Source organism: Amphibalanus amphitrite, unplaced genomic scaffold (genome assembly GCF_019059575.1).
Source record: "Amphibalanus amphitrite isolate SeventyFive unplaced genomic scaffold, NRLGWU_Aamphi_draft 001774F_arrow, whole genome shotgun sequence".
Classification (NCBI taxonomy): domain Eukaryota; kingdom Metazoa; phylum Arthropoda; class Thecostraca; order Balanomorpha; family Balanidae; genus Amphibalanus; species Amphibalanus amphitrite.
In genome coordinates this window covers 4144-25752 of record NW_024883267.1, presented here as the reverse complement: position 1 = coordinate 25752, position 21609 = coordinate 4144, and the positions used below count along the sequence as shown (strand labels likewise).

Below are 21609 nucleotides of genomic sequence, written 5' to 3'. Positions count from 1 at the left end.
TCAGGTCAGGTCAGGTCACGGCGTGGTCAGATCAGGAGGGGGAGGGTACATATAATAGGGTGTGAGTGACTTTTTTGTGGAAGAATGGAGGGGTCAGGTTCGGCCAAATAATCCACCGACAAAACGGGAATGAGGATGGATAGTGACATGCAATTATTTAGACAAGGGGTAGATCCATTTGCAGTACATCTCATCTGCACAACAAAGAATAGGGTCAGGAGAACTATATACGATAATAACATAGTTTTGTGAGGTCACAAAAAATGGTAGACTACCTGAGAAAAATAGCGATAGCAGATGTTGTGGAATGCGTCGAAAAAAAATAAGGGAAAAAGTTGTTTAGGCTACATAGTCAAAATAAAAAGAGTTCGACCAAGACAAAACCAGATGTTGGAGTCAAATATTTTGTTCCCGAAAAATATGTATAGATAAGTGGCGTTTTGGGACACGTCAAATGAAAGTCAGCGACCACAACTTACGAAGGACAACGGTTATAGCTACCAAGAGTATTCAGGTGAAATAGGCCCCGAGAGTAAGAAAAAAGTAAAAAAGTAAGGGTAACAAATGGGACAACAAATGAAATGACAAGCCGGTCAACAATAAGTCGTCAATCAGCTTCAGCCAGCCTTTGGGTACATTTTGACAGGAATAAACGCACCACTGCGTGGACATGCCAGGCCAGGTCAGGTCATGTGAGGTCAGGTTAGGTCACAGCTCAAAACGGTGCATGTGGCACACCCACACGGGCGCACACACACGCTGACGAAGTTACACAATCACAACACTTGCGATGACACTGATCGTATGCACAGTACTTCACGCATCCCCGTAATGCTGTAACAACGCACCAAAGAGGCCATCTGAACCGTGAGAAACATTAGAAGAGTTTGAGTGAAACCAATAAATGGCGATAGTTACTGGGAGTACGAAATTTCTACGAACTTTTTACAACGCTAAGTTGTAACCCAGATGATCCCGATCCAAAACGAGCTAGTAAAATAAATACGCATGATTAATATGTGATAGATAAGAACTATCTGTCCGTAGCTCAACATGAGGCAAAAAATCCCTTTGCATTACTTACAAGAAACCCAAGAACCCAAGAAGCGAACCCAAGAGCGAACCCAAGAAACATTGAGAAAATGCCATCCTCCATCAAACCATACGTAGTTTTGAGCGTAGTTTTTCTTATCTATCGCGGTAACTGGTACGCTGGCTGACGAGTCAACCTTATCTGATCTTTATAATTTAACCTTTGATCCCTTCATAAATGATATAAGCAACATATCCACGACTCATTCCCAATATGATAAGGTCAGGACCAGCTGCAAATTTCATGAATGTACCAAGGTGAGAAGCCTGAACTGTTTTGAAAATAACATTTCTATCATCCATATAAACGCACGTTCAATGGTAAATAAACTTGATGAAATTGTAACATTTTTGGCACAAATAGACCAGAAGATGGCATTTGTATGCATTTCAGAGACCTGGCTCAATCCAAAAATAGAAAATAAGTTTTGCTTAGGGGATGAATATATGGCTTTCTACAAAAGCAGAGAAACTAAAGTAGGAGGGGGATCAGCAATTTTTGCTTATGACAAATATTTCACTGGCATCCAAAAGATAATACTACATGAATTCAAAACAGCAGAAGTAGTTACCTTACAGGTAACTAATGGAAACAAGCCATCTTTCCTTATTTGTCAAATTTACCGACCCCCTGATAATGAATGGGAATTTCTTCTTGAAATGGAACAGTTTCTTTCCGCCTTAACCGCACTAAACATGCTTGCATTCATTGCAGGTGACTTCAATTTTGATTTATTCTCAATTAATAATAATTCTGCAAATGAATCATTTTTTACATTGATGTGCAGTTTTGGATTTTTGCCAACTATCTCTAAAGCTACCCGCATTACCCCAACCTCAAGTACTCTTATTGATAATATCTTCACAAATGACTTGTCTAAAATAGTAGTACCAGGGGTAATTGTAACAGACCTTTCAGACCACCTTGTAATCTTTACAACTGCAAATGTTGAAAATAAAATATTAGAAAAGAAGGATAAGGAAAGAACAGTATTTGATTACAATAAAATTGAACACCTGAAGGGCCACCTAATAGAGAGTCTTGATGATCTCACCACTCAAACAGATCCTGAACTGGCCTGCATACAGATTATACAAGCATACAAGGACGGCATTGCTATGTGTTCAAAAACCATAACATGCTCAAGAAAAAATAACTTCATAAAACCATGGATGACCCCAGCTATACTCTGTTCCATCAATCACAAAAACAAAATGTTTGTGAACAAACTTAAAAATCCAAATTCATACAATATAGCACAATACAAAAAATATCGAAACTGTCTAAATAGGGCAATTACAAACTCAAAGAAGGCCTACTATGAAGCAGAATTTCAAAAAAACAACAGGAACCCCAAAAAGACATGGGAAACATTAAATGAACTTCTAAAACAAAAAAGTAAATGTGATATTTTGCCAGGTGAAACACTAAACAACACTGAGAATAGCGGTCAAGAAATGATGTCAATGGCTGAAAGTTTCAACAAATTTTTCACAGAAATAGGGGAAAAGTTGAAACAAAATATTCCTTGTAACAACACAAATCCCTTAGAAAATGTTCGAGAGACAGAAGGAGAAATGACTAACTTTTCTAGTGTCACTGATGATGAAGTGGAACAAATAATTAAACAGCTTAAAGATGTTGGTGCTGGAATTGATGGAATCAATTCAAAAATATTGAAACATTCTTACAAACCTATCCTTTCAAAGCTTACTTATTTCTTCAACCTATGCCTCTCAACAGGAACCTTCCCAGATCCCTTAAAAATAGCATCTGTGAAGCCAATATTCAAAAGTGGAGATCATAATAGCTTATCTAACTACAGACCAATAAGCATTTTGCCAATAATTTCAAAAATATTAGAGAAGGTTATCCACTACCAACTGACAGACTTTGCAACAAGCAGACACATTCTCTCAGACAATCAATTTGGATTCAGGAAAAATAACTCTACCTACATGCCAGTCATGCTTATTCAAGACTACATAACTGAAGCACTGGAAACTAATAACATTATAGCAGGTGTCTTTCTTGACCTTTCAAAAGCATTTGACACTGTAGAACACCAAATACTACTAGAAAAGTTAAACAAAATGGGTTTTCGAGGAAATATTCTAAAAACAATCAAATCATACTTAACAAACAGATTTCAAGTGGTACAGATAGAAGGGGTCAAGTCAACTGAACGAGAAATAAAAATAGGAGTGCCGCAGGGGTCAATTCTTGGACCACTCCTCTTCATTCTATACTTAAATGACATTGCAAATCTTCCAATTGAAGGGCAAATTATGTTGTATGCAGATGATACTGCAATATTTTTCAAACATAAAAACAGAGAAACACTTCAAGAAATAACAAATGCAGCCCTGTCAAAAATATCTGAATGGCTAGAAGCAAACTACCTCACAGTGAACCCATCAAAAACATTTCTCCAAGTATATTCAAAACGGAGAACTGCTGAAAAGTTAAACATTTACATTAGAAACACAGCAGTAGTTGAAATGAAAACAGTGAAATATTTAGGAATCCTTATTGACTCTGACCTCAAATTCACATCTCATATCAGTAGCATATGTAAAATTATCAGCAGAAACATTGGAATGATTGCAAGAGCTAGACGCTTTATCCCAAAACAGCAGCTCATTCAATTATATTATTCTTTGATTTTTCCTTATATCAACTACTGCTGTTTCATTTGGGGTTCCAACTATGAAAACCACCTTCAAAGGCTGGTAATTCTGCAAAAAAGGTTCATGAGACTAATTGAAGGTATTTTCCCACCACAAAGTGCTACCCCAATATTTAAAAAATATAGTATTCTTAAAATTAAAGACGTAGCCAAACTTCAAATAATGCTTATCATGCATAAGTACATAATGCAGGAATTACCAGTCTCTGTAAGACGATTACTTCATCTTTCAACTGACCCTATCCATCAGACAAGAAATATCCATCATTTTCAACCTGTTTTTTCAACAAAAAATTACAGGCTCTACTCATTTCCTTGCATCGGACCCAAACTCTGGAATGACTTAATAGCTAAAGATCTTCTATTAGAAGAAGTACCTCAATCGAAAAACACTTTCAAAAAATATGTAAAGAATATCTTACTTAGTGAGTACTAAGCAAAAGTACTTATCAAAAGTTTAAGTGAAGTATTAGCAATAAGTATTAGTTAAGTAATCCTGGGTACTAAGTATCCTCGTAAATATACCTATAAATGAATATGAAAATATGTTAAATCTTACAATAAGAGAAACAACAAGAACATGATAATAAATAGCAATACATACCTAAATAGCGTAATACACACGCTTACCTAGTACTTTTCATACAAAGTGCTTAGCATCTCGACAAGTGGCCCAATAATAAATGGACATATTGGTGCATTTATTATTGGGCTAGGCTGACAATGATGTGTTGATAATGTAACCTACCTTTGTGATTATCAACACAGGAGATACGTCCCCACTCAAATGGAACGCCGGACTTGAAGGGGTCCATCAGCAACAAGCCCTGCTTAGCTGGTGGGCCCTAGAAAGTCTGGCTGTTGACCTGCGCTCGAATTGACCAGAAATGTTTCCCCACTGGATTGCCATTTGCTGATTTTTCTTCTAGGAGTGAAAGGCTGAATGCACTCTACTAACCAATTATGTATGCATGTATGAATGACTTCTTTCTTAGATGTAGTAGAACAGTCATCCGCTGCTTTCAGCAATGACTACTTTGGCTCTCTTTATTTATTAACCGGTTCCCGCACTTCTTTTGCTTACTTTGTTTTTTTTTTCAATTTTCCTAGCTGGGAGTGCCGCGACTTATCCTTTTTTATTTTTGTCTGGTGTTAACGTAAGGTGCTGTGAGTCGCTGGGCTGAGGGTGGGGGCACTCCTGGTCACCTAATAATGGGTGGCGGAGTAGTTCGAAAAAAAAAAAAAAATACGACCACACCCCCTCTGAATCATCACAACACAGGTCCAACACATCACCCTTGGTAAACACGGCACAGAAGAGGGGTTAGTCGGCACCCCAGCCTCGCTGTGACCTCTGACCTGACAAAGGTCACGGCCAGGGTCAGGGACACAAACACATGGTTGGCACCTCACCCACATACATGCCGGGTGCTTGCAATGGAAATAACGTGAAAATTGATGCACCTTGGGACAAGTAAAGACTTTTACCATCGCCGCTTCAAGTTGTGACACTAAAAATAGTAAAAGTAGCTTTTTGGCTTTTTTAGGAGAAAGGCTAATGATAATTTATCACGCAAGATATTTTGTCAAGTCACCAGTCCCAAGTCATTTTCACGAACAATTCCCTGTAGGCGCAGTCTTTTTGCAGAATGCTGGCATGCAGCACTTCATATAGCACAACAAAAATACAGGCAGGATCAAACACAACACAAAATCGACATGCAGAGTGGCAGAATGTTGCGCTCAGAAATTCTGCAAAAACCGCGTCTTCGGTTGCCATTTCAATCTGTTTTTTAACGTGCCAAGTGTAGAGATATGATTTTATATCACGTCGACTAGAAAATGTAAAAATTCAGTCGGAAGAGCATCTCTTTGCAAGTTTTCCGAGCACCTCTATATACAAACAACAAAAAGGAAGCGGGCATATCCAATATATACTACCTACCTGGTGCAGCCAAATGTAGAGGCTATTCTCTGCCAACACTACCAACCATATGCTGTCAGCCTCTCTTAAGCCTGAAACAGACTCTTTCCGCAGTCAGGAAATCGCATCCGAGAGCCTATTCAAATACATGGAAGCACGCTCGCATCAATCGCACGCACCTCCCGCAAGCGATTGATGCGAGAAGAATTACAATGTATTTGAATAGGCTCTCGCATGCGATTTCCTGAACGCGGAAAGAGTCTGTTTCAGCCTTTACGGACCAGCTTTTTCATGCTTTTACCATTCCCTGTCGCCCATTGGCTCGCCAGCAGTCCAGAACCATGCTATTTACTCCCAAGTGCACTGCAGCCCTTTTTGGCCCACTAATATCCGCTCTCATGTTACCGATGACGTCACCGTTCTATGACGTCACCACCACAATCCCGGCGGTGTGTGTATGATGTCATCAGCACAAGGCTGGCAACCCTGAGAAGCCCTCACAACAGTTGCGGCGATTCTAGCGCTCGCACCGCGTTCACTACGCATTAGCTTCTACTCATCACCCAATGGTGGTCTAATCAAAATTGTCCACGCACAAAAATCAGTACCCTTGCGCGATACATAGGGCCTCATTCCAATTATGTACAAAATACGTCGATAGCTTGGCGGGCTTTCCTCATTGACACGGTCCAGGCACGATGCTCGGGTCAGAGGTCAAAGGTAAGGTCTCAGGTCAAGGTCAAGGTCACGGTGACGGCGGAGTTCTGAATGATACCGGGTGCAGACTAACTCCACTAGCTCTGACGTCTTGTGAAGGGTGAAAGTGGGGTGAGTTCAATCCGACAGGAGAATATCACACAGATCAACTCGGCAGCAGAGGTGAAAAGGTCTTTGGAGAAAAATTACAAAAACTGAGAAGCATGACGTTGGAAGAATAAAGTAACGCTAAGTTTGGCAAATCTTCACGAACGCATTCTGCGAGCACCCGTTACCAATTTCAACACATCGACACCGACTAAATATTGAACATTATCCAATCCCGCCTTTTCACCTCTGCATAGATCAAATACGACAGCGGTTTCTAGGAGAGGGTGGGGTCGGCACTCGCCACACCAAGCCGGGTCCAAGGTCAGGTGGCCGGGTCAGGTCAGGTCACATACCTTCGGGCTCTCGGGCGATCACAGTGGCCGATCTGTCGACCTTGCGGTCCTCTGCAGCACGTGGCACGTGGCACGTGCGGACGGACGGCACGGCGGAAAAACGCAGAGAGAAAAAGAGATGGAGAGAGAGAAAGAGAGATAACTAAAAGTCACCTTTCTGTCTCGCACCGTTCGGCAGAGCGACAGTGCAGCGGGCAAAAAGGGCACCTGTCCAGTACAGTTCTGATGCTGTCGGTGCCCTTTCTCCCGCTGCACGTGATTTGATGCGTGATATGGAAATCCCCAATGGGATAGGCGTGCTATGTACAGAAAAAGTTTTTTATCCGAAAGCGGGCCAGAAGAATGTGCAATGAGTGACGATTTGTGACGTAATTATGATGGAAACAAACCGGCCCATGTTCAAAAAACGTTGGCAAAATGAGTTGCGTGTTGTCTCCCACAAGCTAAAAGAGAACGTACAGAGCTAAAATGAAGCATAATTCAATGAATGGATAAATGGATGATCGAAGAGAATTACATAGCCTCCCAAGCTCTTAAAAAGATGTTTTAGAAATCTTGATCACACCATCGGTAAGTTTTACCTCATCAATATAGAAGGTAAAATGAAAATTTTAGAAGCCCCTCTAACAAATTTTGGTAAAAATTTTAACGCCACAAGCACAAAGCACGCCCAACCCGAAAACAAATAAACGCTAACACATCAAGACGGGACACGCATCCGCCACTAGCAACCGAATGTTTTGCAAACATAAGCCAAGCCCCGAACAGAACACGCAACATAGGCCCTGCTGTCGTAAGCAAAGGGTATATGAGCAAAATGAATAATACGTGGCATGAATGAATGAAATGCCAACCAAGTTGCACACACCCCATACCATTACAATGAAGTCGAGCCATTCAAAATGACGATGCAATGTGGTGGCCAAATGGATGAATGGACGAATGAATGAATGAATGAATGAATGAATGAATGAATGAATGTGCACTGATGTTGAGCGATAAAACATCACAATAAGGCAATGTGGACACTAAATGATTAACAACGAAGCTATTGTCTAACGTTCACGTAATATCATAATGACTAACGCCTAACTTTTTCCTCAATAACTTCTACATACACCCTTGGTGAACGACATAAGAGTTAATACACTCTACACAGCCCTCTGCCGTACTACCTACCTACAAGCCCCATCGGTCTTTGTTTTAAACCGGCGCTACCTACTGCTGTAAATACTAAAGTCACTGCATACCACCCGTTTTACGCACTCTCGCTATGTTAGCTGCAGGTCCCGAAAAGCCGATCGAAAAGGGCCGTCTAAAGACACAGGCAGAAGCAAGGCATCCATGCAGAGCTAGCGACAAGCGCCGAAAAGCAGAGCATAACAATATTAAGGCGGAAACATTTGCCCAAAATGATGTTCTACTCCCAAGATACAGCAATAAATTTCGCTATGTGGGTGATATCGACAAGCAACTAGCAAGGAGTTGTACTTAACAATTTTCTTGTTTAATATGAATTGTAGGTACATTAAACGTCGGAAAACCTAGGGAATTTCACGGTCGTTAAATTTACTGAATCCTATCCCTATGCCAGCATCACCACAGGGTCACCTATGGACTATGGTCCAAGGATAAGGGGTCATCCGACACTCAAGGTTACCTCGAGGATCATCCGACGCCCAGGGGTCACGAGGGGTCATTCGCGGCCGAAATATCCCCTTAAAGGTCAAACAGCGCCTAGGGGTCACTCAAAAACCAAACTTAAGGGTAAGAGCGGTCCAAAGACCGTTCAAAGGGGTCACCCAGGTCACCCAAAAGTCACCCAGGAGTCATTCTAGGGTCACACGTGAATACCTTCAGGGTTTATAAACACCCAAGGGGTCACTCATTGCGGGAAACTCTTAGGGATTTATCAAAACCCAGGGGTCACTCTAGGGTCACACATGGCCCTTAGGACCACTTTACGGGTTTATGAACACCCCAAGGGTCACTCGTGGCTCGTGGTGCAGGCGGGTGGGGTGATGGTGAGAGATAATGATAAGTATTAGTGCGGTGTGTCGAATTAGTGTTGGAAACCACCACCAGGGGGCTGACAGCCGGGCCGGGCCGGGGCGCCGCATGATGTCATCAGATCAGAGCACTGTGTGACGTCACTAGAACAAATTTCTGAGAAAATGTGGGTCGCACCTTGAAATGTAGTGTGTCACCGGTAAATTTTACCAAAATGTTTAACAAAATGAACAGTGTTTGACGGTGTAAAAGTGTCATGACTGATACTACTACTAGATCCAGGCGCTGTAAAATGGCGTCTAGCGTAAGCGAAAGCGGCATCGAGACATAACACAAATGAAAAATTCTTACTCGAGCACCGTGCAGCAGAAATCCGAAACGCTCCTCAGATTGTTGCAGGTATATTTTTTATCAGATACAACCAACAAAATTTGGAATGAATTTCAAATCAATCAGAAGTCGTCCCAGAATGCATTTCGTAGTCCGCTTGGATCAGTGAACTATTTTAAACGCTTTTTATACAAACCGGTTTGGCCACTAATCCCAGTCCCTCCGCATGCCTCGCTGCGAGCGACTTTGTTCAGCTATTCTACGCCAGCCAAAGAGCGCAGCGCGGTGGCGCGCAAACTGCCCGCCAAATCTCCAAGCCGCGGCTCTACGGGCGGTTCTCTGGTAGCACGCGGGCCGCCTGCTATCCTGCAGCTACCCCGGCCCAGCCCGGCGCGCGGCGCTGCCGGGGCCCGTCCCGGAAGACCCCGTGCTGGCGGCGCTCCGTTTCGGGGAAGCAGGCTGCGCTATCAGTCGAGTAGTCCTCACCGCGAGCTCCATTGACTAGGGCGGCCAGGGCGGGGACGGCGGCGGCGGGGGCGGGGGCGGGGGCGGGGGCGGCCGCCGCCCCCTGCTGCCCGCCCACCATCTTACGTAGGGCCCCTACGAACCCGCCGCCGGCCGCGGCGGCAGCGGAGGCGCGCGCCGGCACCGCCGGTGGCGCCTCTGGTGGCCACATGGCGAAACACAGCTGCCGTCAGCGCTCCACAGACGGCGCACACAAAACGGCGAGCATGGGAGAGCATAGACCTCTGCATATCGGGATAGAGGTCTATGAACAGAACCCTTGGGGGTGTTTCCTCAAGAGTCCGAGATGAATGAATTTCAATGCCGGATTCTTTGGGTAAATCAAAGACGATTAGGAATAAGACGGTGAATACCTGAGGATGTAGAAATTTTAACGTCAAATGATCATTTACTGAAGGCATAATTTAACTAAACAACCATATCTGGGCATGTAAGACAAAGTCCTAGTTACCTTTAAGCCAAGACACTGCACTACACCACTTAGATCATCATAAGCAGCTCATTAGAAGCCAAACAGCTACTTAGCCAAGCACGGGGTTTAGCCAAGAGCCCAGCCTAAGGAAAATTGTCACAGCCAGCTACGAGCCTAAGCACGACAATAGCCTGACGCTCGAACACACGCAACATCGCAAAAGGAGGCAGACAGTAGGCGCTGAGAAGTAGCAGCGATTCTTACTGCGCTCTAGGACTAGTTAAAACACGTAGTGGCGGTGCTGCTACAAGCACATGCACGAGACGTCTTTTCTCGATTATGGAGAAGACTTGCAAACTGTAGTTGAAAGGCCAACTCCAGTTGGAACGCAACATTGAAAAAGAAAGGCAAAGAAGGTAATAGCCCGATTCGATTCCACAGCAATCTACAACACAAGGTCTATGCGGCACTCATCTACCCAAATCTACATAGACATCTACACTAAAGGCACGACACTACAAAACAAATATGACGTCACACGCACAATGAGGGCACCCACAAACACACACGCACGCACACATACACACTAAAGAAGGATCAACTATTAGGGTATCTTCGTTCAATCTTAGGAGCACAGAGTGAAAGCTAATAAGGCATTTCTACAATGACGACTGACTATGTACGAAAGGGCTAAATACAGGTAATACAGACAAATACAGGTTATATAGCATTCCGACCAAGGGTATACATAAATACCTTTCGGAGGCTATTGTCTTAAATTCAAGCCTGTCGCACTTAGAAAGTGCTAACCAGAATTTAGCGCAGTTTTGTTGAAAACCGAATCCTTTTCATTGTCAATGAGAAATATCAGCGATATTTATCTACAGAGGCACGACAATTTCATATGCGCCTAGTGTTTACATCAACATGATCGACCACTGACGGCGCTTCACTTGCCGCGTATTTTGATGCCAATCAATTTTGCCAACTTTGCCTATCAATTTTGGTTTCAATGTCCAATGGTGTTTCGTGAGGCCCGGCCCGGCTATACTCCCTCCCCGTCCACCATGTTATGTGCCCGGTGAAAAGCTTTTTGTCACAAAGAGACCCAGGAATGATCGGTCACTTCCCATCCCAGGGTTGAGATAGATATAATTTTTGCAAGAAAAGGGCATATAGTTCGGAAGAAGTTCGTCACCGAGCACCCAAGGATGAGGTTACAATACCTGTGATATGGTAAAATTGAACACAATTCACTTTTAGCCAGAGATTTATCATGTTTTACGGAAAGGATTGCATTTCTAAATTACCGCATTTTTATATTTTTCAAACTTTTAAGACCATAGCAACCATCCACTAAATTTAAAAAACAATCGACCGCAGAGTTCCCTAACCCCGTGACGTGATGCCGGCCCTATCTCTTCCCCCCCCCCCCCTCTCCTCCCCGGTCCAGATTCGGCTCCACCCAGCTCCCTGTTGCTATGCAGTGCGGGTCTGATGCCAAATTTAGCCACAGACGCTCCCCCAGCCCCGCGGGGGGTCGGTGAACTGCAGACCGACTGACCACGGCTGCAACAAGAGCCCCAACCCGCTACGGTTGGATGAATTTGGGAATTACGGGTGTCTAAGCTGGGATGCGAGGGAAATGTACATTTGGAGATATCTAGTGCGAAATGCTAAGGACAGATGCTTATTGTACAGTACAGCTATAGTATGTGTTGCTGTATACAAATTGAAATATACTACACAAACTGTTTAATTAGGGATGGGATTCTGAAACAAACGAATCAAAATAACTGTGTCCTGTAGGTCAAGCCTGACAATTTAGCTCTTGGCTTGTTCTATCACGAATTATGCCTATAAGAAATCCGTTGTCGTCCACTTTTACAGAGTTTCCATACGTAGCTTAGCTTAGCCACCATCCAAGCAATCTACAGCCCAGCCACCAGCATAGTCCACCACCGTCTACGGAAAAGTTTTGTCTGCGCTGGGATTTGAACCCGGCCTACCTTTGCAGTCGTCATCCTCGACAGTGGTGTTGCTCTCTGTGCTCTCTTTCACGTGAGAACCGTCACCCTTCTTGGCGACGATGCTGCGACCTGGCGGACACAGGTCAAAGGTCAAAGGTCAGATCAAGGGCCAAAGGTCAAAGGTCAGAGCAACGGCCGACTTACACGAACTAGGAAAAATAATGGGTTGAACAATGAACATTGAACAATGAATGCAAGAAGCAATACCAGTGTTGTAATTGACATGGATGCCTAGCACTAAGCATGCCAAAGGGTTACATATAGATGGTGGATGCCTAGCCTAGCACTAACCAGCAGGACAAATCAGATTACTCTGCTCGGACAAAGGATTTTTCAGGCCTGGTAAGTTTGGTTAGCTGATAGATTAGCGCTATCGCCGAGCCTTTCAGTCAAATGTCTTCCTTGTGACAATTTTCAAGAACTATGAGCTGGCTAATTTTAGTAACATCTCCGGAAGCTCCTAGACTTTGTCAACGACGTTCTTTGAAATCTGAATGTTATTAGCGGATCGTTTTAACGCGATGGGAGGTCCTGCCATTCTTGGCAGGCCAAGTTGTCAAATTTGAGGTTATGAAAACACAATGAATGAGCTCCTATTAAATCCAAATGCATTTGATTTTTTTCAGCGACAATCTGAAATACCGATGGTCGCACCAAGCAGTACTGAAAGCTTAGCAGAGTCAAGCATCGGATTTAAAGCCGACATTTTTCGACAAAGGGATGAATTCTAGACTTACAAAGAATCAATAGCGACCACAACATGTCGTCACCAGAGACTCAAACTGCTAAGCGGCCATTCGCCGGTAAAACCAGCGTTACCATGACAACGATAAAAGCCAGCGCAAACTTTGGTCGTAAAGCCTAAAGACGTCAGTAGAATCGGTGTCGCATTGCCCACAAAATCCCCAGATCCTAGTCTGATGCGGGTGCTAAAAAATGCATGTGGGAATGCTTCCGAAACGACCGTAAATAGCGGTACCTATAGAAATTGAAATGTTTCAAATACGAAGTTACGAATTAAGGACAACTTCCTGAACATATATTACATGGACAAGGTGTGCGTTGGCAAGCTTGGAACTTGTAAAAAATGTCCACAACGAAAGAATATTCAGCAAACTCTAAGCATCTTATCCTGAATGAATTCTGACACATGTAGCTTCAGCGTTATCATATCGAGCAAAACATTGATCGGACCAAACTTCCTTTAGGCTGAATAGTGGGACGTCACTCAGAAGAAGAATATACACACTCCATTGTTTATAGGGAACGGGTAGAATGCAAAGAACATATCTCAACTCAATGATGTGTGATAATACATTACCTACTCTATAAAGCAACGCACAAACAACATGAGAAACTCACTGGAGAAGTTCCGAGTGGCAAGCATCGTAGTGAGAATGGCTCCCTGCGGACACCAAACGGCGTCAGTCGATGGAAAATGGTTCACAACTTTATGTTGGTCAAACATTCATAACAATGCCATTTAGCGATCCATGGAAGACAATGAATATAATCGAAGAGCAGCTGTAAAATATAGACTGCGGTCAAATGAAACAGATGCACTTATATTGGCTCAAATGACGTGGAGAGTACCTTCAGAACTTCAAATACGTAAACTAAGCGAAAACACTATTATAATCTTTAGAAGAACAAAGGTTATTGATAGAAGGTATGCACATTCTGTCAAATATTGCGAATGCTGAAAGTGAAAACACCTTTTTATAACGCGCACTCAACAGACACTTTCGCACCCACTCCCCACATGAGTCAACAAAGCACAAAAAAAAATCCAAACAGCACCTTTCCACCCCTACCTCACCCCTTTATTATTTTAAAGCCACCGTGTACCCGACACAAAACAACACTACAAAACCACGCCTGCAGAAAGTGAGCGGCCAATTCCGATACGTGCGTCATTTTCCAATTACACCTCGGGAAGCGTTGCGTGCGGGTCGGTCGAGTCACTGGCGATACAGCCAGCTAGCGGCCAAAGCCGGTCAGTAAAGTGGTAGGTCGTAACGGTGACCGCCCGATTTGACCACATTGAGCGCTGAATAGAATTTCACGGCACCAGCTCACGCACACGTGGAGGTGGAATTCAGTGTTTCGGCTCGGTTAGTGGACGACATAATTTTGGGCATGAAAGATTCAGTTTTCAAACTGTTTAGTTTAGTAGGTATGCTGACTAGAATTTTAACCATGTCAAGCAAATGCATCTCACAATGCGAGTTTTAAGTGTCCAATTAAAAATATGAATATGTGATAGCATTAAAATTCAGTTCGTGTTAATAAATACGATATTAGAAGACATAACTTATTAGCATCATAATTTGGACAAGGAAGTGCATCAGATATTACTCAATAAAAGTATTAGGGACTTATTACTGAAATCAGTTCACTTCACCTGAAAACCATGTTCAATGGCATTTCCACCACAGTATTTCACTCCATTTCAGCAAACCGTCCCACCGCTGCGCCGACACACATTAATACGAAACCTGACAACATCCTCCCCCTCTGCGACCCCCCCCCCCCTGCGACATCCTCCCCCTCCCCCCTACACTGACCTTGAGCTTGCGTCGAGCGTTGAACTTCTTGAGGCAGTCGACGGTCTGCTGCCTGTGGACCACTGAAGCCACACGCTCCCTTTGCTGCGGAACACAACGGGCAGGGCACACGGGTTAGAAGGGGGGATTTGTGGCGCATAGAACGCGTGTTGTGACGCACATAGGACATAGTTATGACGCACAGGCGCTATGTTCTGTCGCACAGGAGACACATCGTGATGCACAGGCGGTATTTTGTGGCGCTAAGATGGCATAGTTGTGTCGCACAAAAGATAAATTATGACGCACTGAGGACATATTGTGACCCAGAGGCGGTATGGTGGCGCACAGCCCGTACTACTGGACAAACAAACCAATAAAATTTCAATCAAAGACGAAGTATTTCAAATAAGACAGCGCCGAATCTATTATAACCCGGCCGGGCCCGGGGGGTAATCCCAACCACCGCAGCCCGGGGGGGGGGCGTTTTTCGCCCCCCCTGTCTAACTCCGTAAATAAGGGAGCTACGGAAGCAAAAGCGATACCAAACGAAAGGTCCTTACGAGACGATTCTAATGCACCTAAAATTTTTGACCTCAGGTCAATTTTCAAGGTCAGAGGTCAAGGTCAAAGGCCAAAACCGGCACATGTGTAGTGATCTCAAAGTAAGCCTTCTAGAGGACGGCAAGCTGCATCAAACTGGCAAAATTGGGTGTCAAACGAAAGAAGAGAATCTGAGGATTCTGAAAATGTGCTTCAAATCAAAGGTCAAGGTCAAGGTCACGCTCAAAATTGACCTCAAACTTGGCACTTTTTCGCACATCTTGCGTGCTAACTTCCAAGATGTTTTGAAATGTTTTGAGGCTTATCAGTTCCCTATTTGTGGTTCATCTTACGATACAAGGCTGCTCAAAGGTCAAGGTCACAGAAGAGTGTCCCTGCTAGAGGCTACAGGGTGGAAAGTAATTACGCGAACATGTATTTTCTTACAATTTCGCCCGTCAGTGGAGATTTTGTATGAGCGCGGGCTGTTATGGAACATGACTGGTCGTGTTTGTTGTCGCCTCATCTAACAAAAGTGACCTTACTTTGAAAAATGACTTGGAAGGTCTACAACACCTCTCGGCTTCGAGTGGTGCTGACGCCATACGCTGCTCAAGACCGAAATGGGCAAAGAGCTCAATTTGAAGTTGCCAGGGAAAGCGTTTGTGATTATTTTGGCTGGATTGGTGCGGAAGGGACTCGGAACGGTCTCGGCACCAGCATTACTCAATTACACCTTTGGTTGAAGCATAATAAAACTTAAGAGGACTTAAAAAGCAAAGCCGTTGGCGGCAGTAAAACCTCGGCGAATTCAGGCGCCGAATGGGTGGTCACCATTTCCGCGACCAAACGACAACAGTCGACCCGAAAACAGGCGAAATGGTTTACTTTGGCCGGGTACCCGATCTAAGATATCACGATTCATACATAAATCCGTGAAAATTCGAAAATCAAGCCGTACAAACAATCGAGATGGCCAAAATTCATGAATTAACAGCAGGATTGTCAGTTTAAGTTTTCTAAAGACCGCCAAACCTGAACAGAGGAGGACAGGCAGCTGGCTTTGTGGTTGGGTGAGACATCTTCGAAGCTATTTCATCCGTCAAACCTGCAGAACAACGCGTTGGGGGCTGCTGATGCGTCCGACGTCCCGCCCGTCCCAACCTTCAAACATCCGGCAAAAGAACACACATCAGCGTGTTATGAGCGCCCGGATGGTGTCAGAATTGCATGTAGTGACCAACAAGGCCACCAAAAATAAAGTATACAACTAGTGGAACATCCTTCCAGACGAGTCCCTTTATCTAATCCATCAATGCACCAAAAGGGGCAAAATGATTGAGCGCACTTTTGTGCCCGACGCAAAGAAACTCTTCTACATGATTGATAAAGTCCTTCCTCTCACGGCCAAAAACACGCAAGACTGGTGCTTTGAGAACCCGTTCTTCTTCTGGGCATATAATGGTCAATCTGGGAATAGCCCAGACCTCAATTTGATCAAAAATATCCAGGCGACTCTTCAGGAGAGCGTCTAAGAACTGCTAGTAGCCACCAACATCGATTGCCTCACCAGACAGCTCCAGGAGGCGTGGACTAAGCTTTGGCCAACAGTGCTTGACATGCTGATGTCAATTATGCCTGAACGCCTTTGTCAGTGTATCGCACATAAATAGGAATATATGAAAAGATGAAATTTTCATGTTACCGCCGCTTTTTCCATTGCTGTAAGACGAAAAAGTATGTTCGCGTAATTACTTTCCACCCTGTATTTCACTGATTCAAGTTAGTAATAATAAATAAGACAATTTTGCCATCCGGAAGCTCTAAATGAAGGCTTAGAGGAAAATAGATGCCAGATTCATGATCAGCGGGTACAAATCCATCATAAACGACCTTTCATGTGTCAAGGTCAACCAGAGGTCATTCGAGGTCACATGAGGTCAACATGAAACTTGACCTTTTCCGAATAAAATATATATCATTCGACGCGGCTTGACAAGGCGAATGCGATGGTACCACTGTCATAGCTCTAGGACCATTTTTGTCGAAGTTATTTGCGAAAAACTAAAACCACATTTCGGGTTCGTTGACCTGACCTCTGACCTCAGGTCACCAAAACTATTTTTCTATTTTTCTCTAGGTCAAACGCTACACAGCCGTGCTCGAAATTTGTCTGTATCTCTAAAACTCTATTTTTAGCAGCTATTTGAAGTTTGCGTCTGTGACGCCGAAGTTTGCCGTGCAGGGGTCTAGAAAAATGGACCTTGTGACGTCATCAAGGGGGCTAGGTCCAAATTTTTTACTACAGAAGATGTCAAATTGATGGGAGAAAAGGTACTGAAAGTTTCGCCTTCCTATCCCTAAGCGTTCGGGAGTTATCGCAAATATTCGCCAGGGGGGGCGAAAAACGCCCCCCCCCCCGGGCCCGCGAGGGATAACCAAGGAACGCACTATACCAAAACAAGATTAATTACATGTTCAATTACTATTTTAAAAAAAAAACTCTTAAACATCCCACCACCTTCCAAGGCCCAAACAGCAGACGACCAATACCATTAGCGTCTTCCCTGTACCCGGGAGGCCACACTAGCACCGCCTCCTCCCCACTCATGTGTCTCTCTTCACGACAGCGTAGTTATCCCCAGGGTGCCGTTCCCATCGTAACGCATCCCCTTGTTAGTCGCAAACGGGCTGCTGAGAAGACACCAGCGGAGTTATAGGGATGCTTTTTTCGAGACGAGCGAGCTGGGGTAGTGATGATAGCGTTAAATGATAACCGACCGCGTCGCTGTTCGAGCATGCCCGAACATGATATTTTAAGAACTCTTTAACTCTGTAGGTTGGATAGGGAGAGATTCCTAAGCAACGTAACAGCGGCAGCTTTGACTGAATTTGAACATCAGCCATGCCGCGCCATGTTGAAATACTATGAAGTAGCCAAGTTACTACTGAAAAACAATAATTGCTCAATAAGCACACTCAAGCATTCTAGTCGAATATCAATTACATCTAAACCTCATACCTCTTCAAAATCTATTCGGTCAATTATGTTCATTTCGATTCTGCCTGACGATTCAGTTCATTGTCCCGAAGCTCGACTCCAACCATTGACTTCTAACGCCACCTAGGCGCACGAATTCCAACCGGCCTATCTCCGTGCTATGCGGTGCAGCATGAGTTCAGGCGCCTGATGTCAGCGCCATCTAGGAACAACAATTTAAGCAGTGGCGACTGGCTGCTCTTCCGAAGCGAAACAGGTATTGAAGTGGGGTTTGAAATACCGCGCAAAATCCGATGGAGGAATACGAGCAGCTCTAGCCATGATATTTAGGGATAATAAATCGCTAGTTACGCATATTCCATGATAATCGCAACGTCCTACAATTTAGCGTCATTTTAGCATTACTCAAGCATATCCATGATACTACGCCGCAACGTCCAATAATCTAGCGCCATTTTAGCATAACTCAAGCAGATCCAGGGACATCGAATCGCAACATCCTACAATCCAGCGCCATTTTAACATTACTCACGCAGATTCAGTGACATGTAATCGTAACATACCATAATCTAGGGCCATTCTCTTACTAATCGATACTCACGCAGATCCAGGGGTGTTTCAGCGCCTCTGTGGCGTTGATGCGGCGCTGCGGGTTCACCGTCAGCATCGAGTTGATGAGGTTTTTGGCGTCCGGTGTGACGGTGTCCCATTCTGGAGACGGGTACTGGAGGAACGAACAAGAGAGACACCGTGAGTGAGGTACTGTAAGATGCGTGTGATGAGCACACACATGGGTGACTGGGTACTGGAGAAACGAAAAAAGACACGCGATACATGTGAGATATCGTGATATACACGTGATCAACACGCACAAACAGAGCGGCAAAAAGACACCGTGAGGAAATGTAAGATACGCGTGTCAAACACAAGGGAGATGGGAGAGGAGAGACAACGCAAACGATGTCTAATGAACACACACACACTATGATCACCCAATGATGTAGCTTAAATGAAGACCAGCACACTAGTAGTTTCTGTTAGGTACATGCAATAAGCAGCACGGTTGCTCACCGTTATTGTTTCACGACCAGTATATTCCGTAGACAGCACGTTCAGGAGCAGGAACAGGATGCTGGCAGGAGATCACGAGGTACGTATGTACAGTAAGCTGTCCGGTTAGGAAACACACAGTCAGGTCACAGGACACAGAGGTTGGGTTAGGTAAGTGCATACACTGAGAGGATGTAAGAATAGTTACGGCAGGCCTGCAGCTGTTTGATTATGCACTTTTGCTACATGTGAAGGTAAGGATAAGAGCATGAGATAAAAGAGAAAGAAAAAAAAAAACATCACTCCCTGTTGGTAAATTCAACGAATATTTAAGCACTTTACGAGGCTGTTTACTTGTTCAAATTTGTTCAAAGTTCTCGTCCTAGCGCAAGACTAAACGAAGAACAGCACACATTAATTTTGTGAATGAAACGCATGCAACTGACGGCAAAATCAAATTTCAGACACTTCTGATGTTCGTGAGAATTCAATTTCATTTTGAATTGCTTAGAAGCCCATCACTTCGCAATTTGAAAACAGCACGATATTGCTCCAGTTGCGGTGTCAGACGCAATTTAAGTTGCAATGCATTTATTTGATACTAGCCGCGTTTACATAGGGTTTGGTGCGTGTCCCTTGGTCTGCCGGAAATGTTGCAAAATATGCCAACGGCGCTTTGCAAGATACAACATGATTTCATTCAACGCCAGGGATAGCACAACATCGAAATAAATGCAGCATATCCAAGCTAGATACAACAAACCCTAAGCAAACGCGGCTACTGACTCTGTGGCATTAGCATAACTGATGCACACTATGTACAGTTTTTTTTTTTCAACACGCTGTTGAGTGGTGATCATGACAGCTTGCTGTTATTCACAACTTGTAACAAAATAGACAGTGGAAGGGTCCTCTTTTTATGACGTTTGCTTTAAGAAAATGAAAGCAAACGACATAAAAACTCAACTCAAGCTACCAAGGCAATCCGAATTCAACAGGTGAAAGAGCGAATGAATTTCATCATTTTCCGTTGCCGATGACTAGCATTAGCGTTCAACCAAAAATTTAGGACCTCATTCACCCAAAGTAGTCCCACACAAAGACAGCCCATGTCGCCATATTTTCTGGCCGAGTCCAATATATCAGGCTCCAGCGAGCAGCATTAGCCACCGGACCAAGTCGTCGATTCTTCCGCGTTATCGGAGACGAAATTTATTCAGGGCTCCGATTAGTTCTGCCAGAAATAGCCTCGTTAGTTGGACCAAGTCGGCGGGAAAACTGGGAAACTGACTAAAACTGCGACTGACCGACACTGCGAGAGGGAGGGGATAGAGGAAAGAGAGCAGAGGGAAGATGGCAGCGGAAGAACAGAGAGAAGGGAAATGCCGGAGGAGAGCGATATAGATAGCAAGAAAGTGAATCGAAAAGAAAGAGAGGGAGATTGGCCCAATAGCTTCACATTTCTTGTTTATAGGAGTTTAAAAGTGCGCTGACTACAAGGTCATTTTGCGCCCAGAGCTCCACATACAAATTGCCGTTAGTTTTTTTTCCAGTTTCATAACAACATTCATCACCATTAGCCACCGATCATTGTGAATGTTTTCCATGGATTTATCTACTGTCCAGCCTCCCAGAGGCAGTAGCCCTCCCAGTCTTTAGTCTCCAGCAAATTCATACAAATGTACTCATATTCCCGCGGGATTTCCCCAGCTTACGTCGTATGCGCCGGACTTGATCTGCGCATAAAGCCGGTGCTGATCCTCGTCCCAGAAAGGCGGGTAGCCCACCAGCAGAATATACAGGATCACACCTGAAAACAGACAGAAAAAAGAAACGTGAGTGACAGAGTATCACGGAAAACTGTGACATAACGTGAAATTCATAACTATAGTCTGGCAAACCTAAGAAAGAATGGATTTAAAGTGCTGCGGCCGTTGATACATGTGCATTTATACCATGAGGGCATAATTTGTCACAACTTTTCGCACACATTTTCCGAACCATACAGTTCAAGTGGTCAAAACACGTGCAAAGTGATTCAGACGCTTTAACTCCGTTCTTTCTTAGGTTTGCCAGACTATAGAGAGGACGCAAGAACGAGCCACACATTGTTTACAATGTGCGGTTTGGTCAAAGAGGGACATGAGCAAAACAACCAGTAGGCAGCAACGAAGGTTATACCAGACACTCCCTATGTTTCATTTATCCGTACCTTCCTCCTGCCATCGCCACACGACTAGAGCCTTATACCTCCCACCTCTCTCCTTTAACCCTCTCCCTCTCTCCTGAGACAGCC

At 44.1% G+C, this 21609-nt stretch overlaps 1 protein-coding gene across 1 annotated transcript in view; it reads right to left on the bottom strand.

Moving 5' to 3' along the window:
* LOC122375096 (calcium/calmodulin-dependent protein kinase type II alpha chain-like) overlaps window positions 1–21127 on the bottom strand; it is a 53175-nt gene extending 32048 nt beyond the window's left edge. The window contains exons 1-6 of the mRNA XM_043354280.1: window positions 21029–21127; window positions 18865–18987; window positions 14741–14824; window positions 13536–13578; window positions 12153–12242; window positions 6867–6917 (exon numbers count right to left, since the gene is read on the bottom strand). Coding sequence (XP_043210215.1) covers window positions 6867–6917; window positions 12153–12242; window positions 13536–13578; window positions 14741–14824; window positions 18865–18930 — 334 coding nt within the window. The 5' untranslated portion in view covers window positions 18931–18987; window positions 21029–21127. The remainder of the gene's footprint in view (window positions 1–6866; window positions 6918–12152; window positions 12243–13535; window positions 13579–14740; window positions 14825–18864; window positions 18988–21028) is intronic.
* Between the last annotated feature and the right edge of the window lie 482 nt (window positions 21128–21609).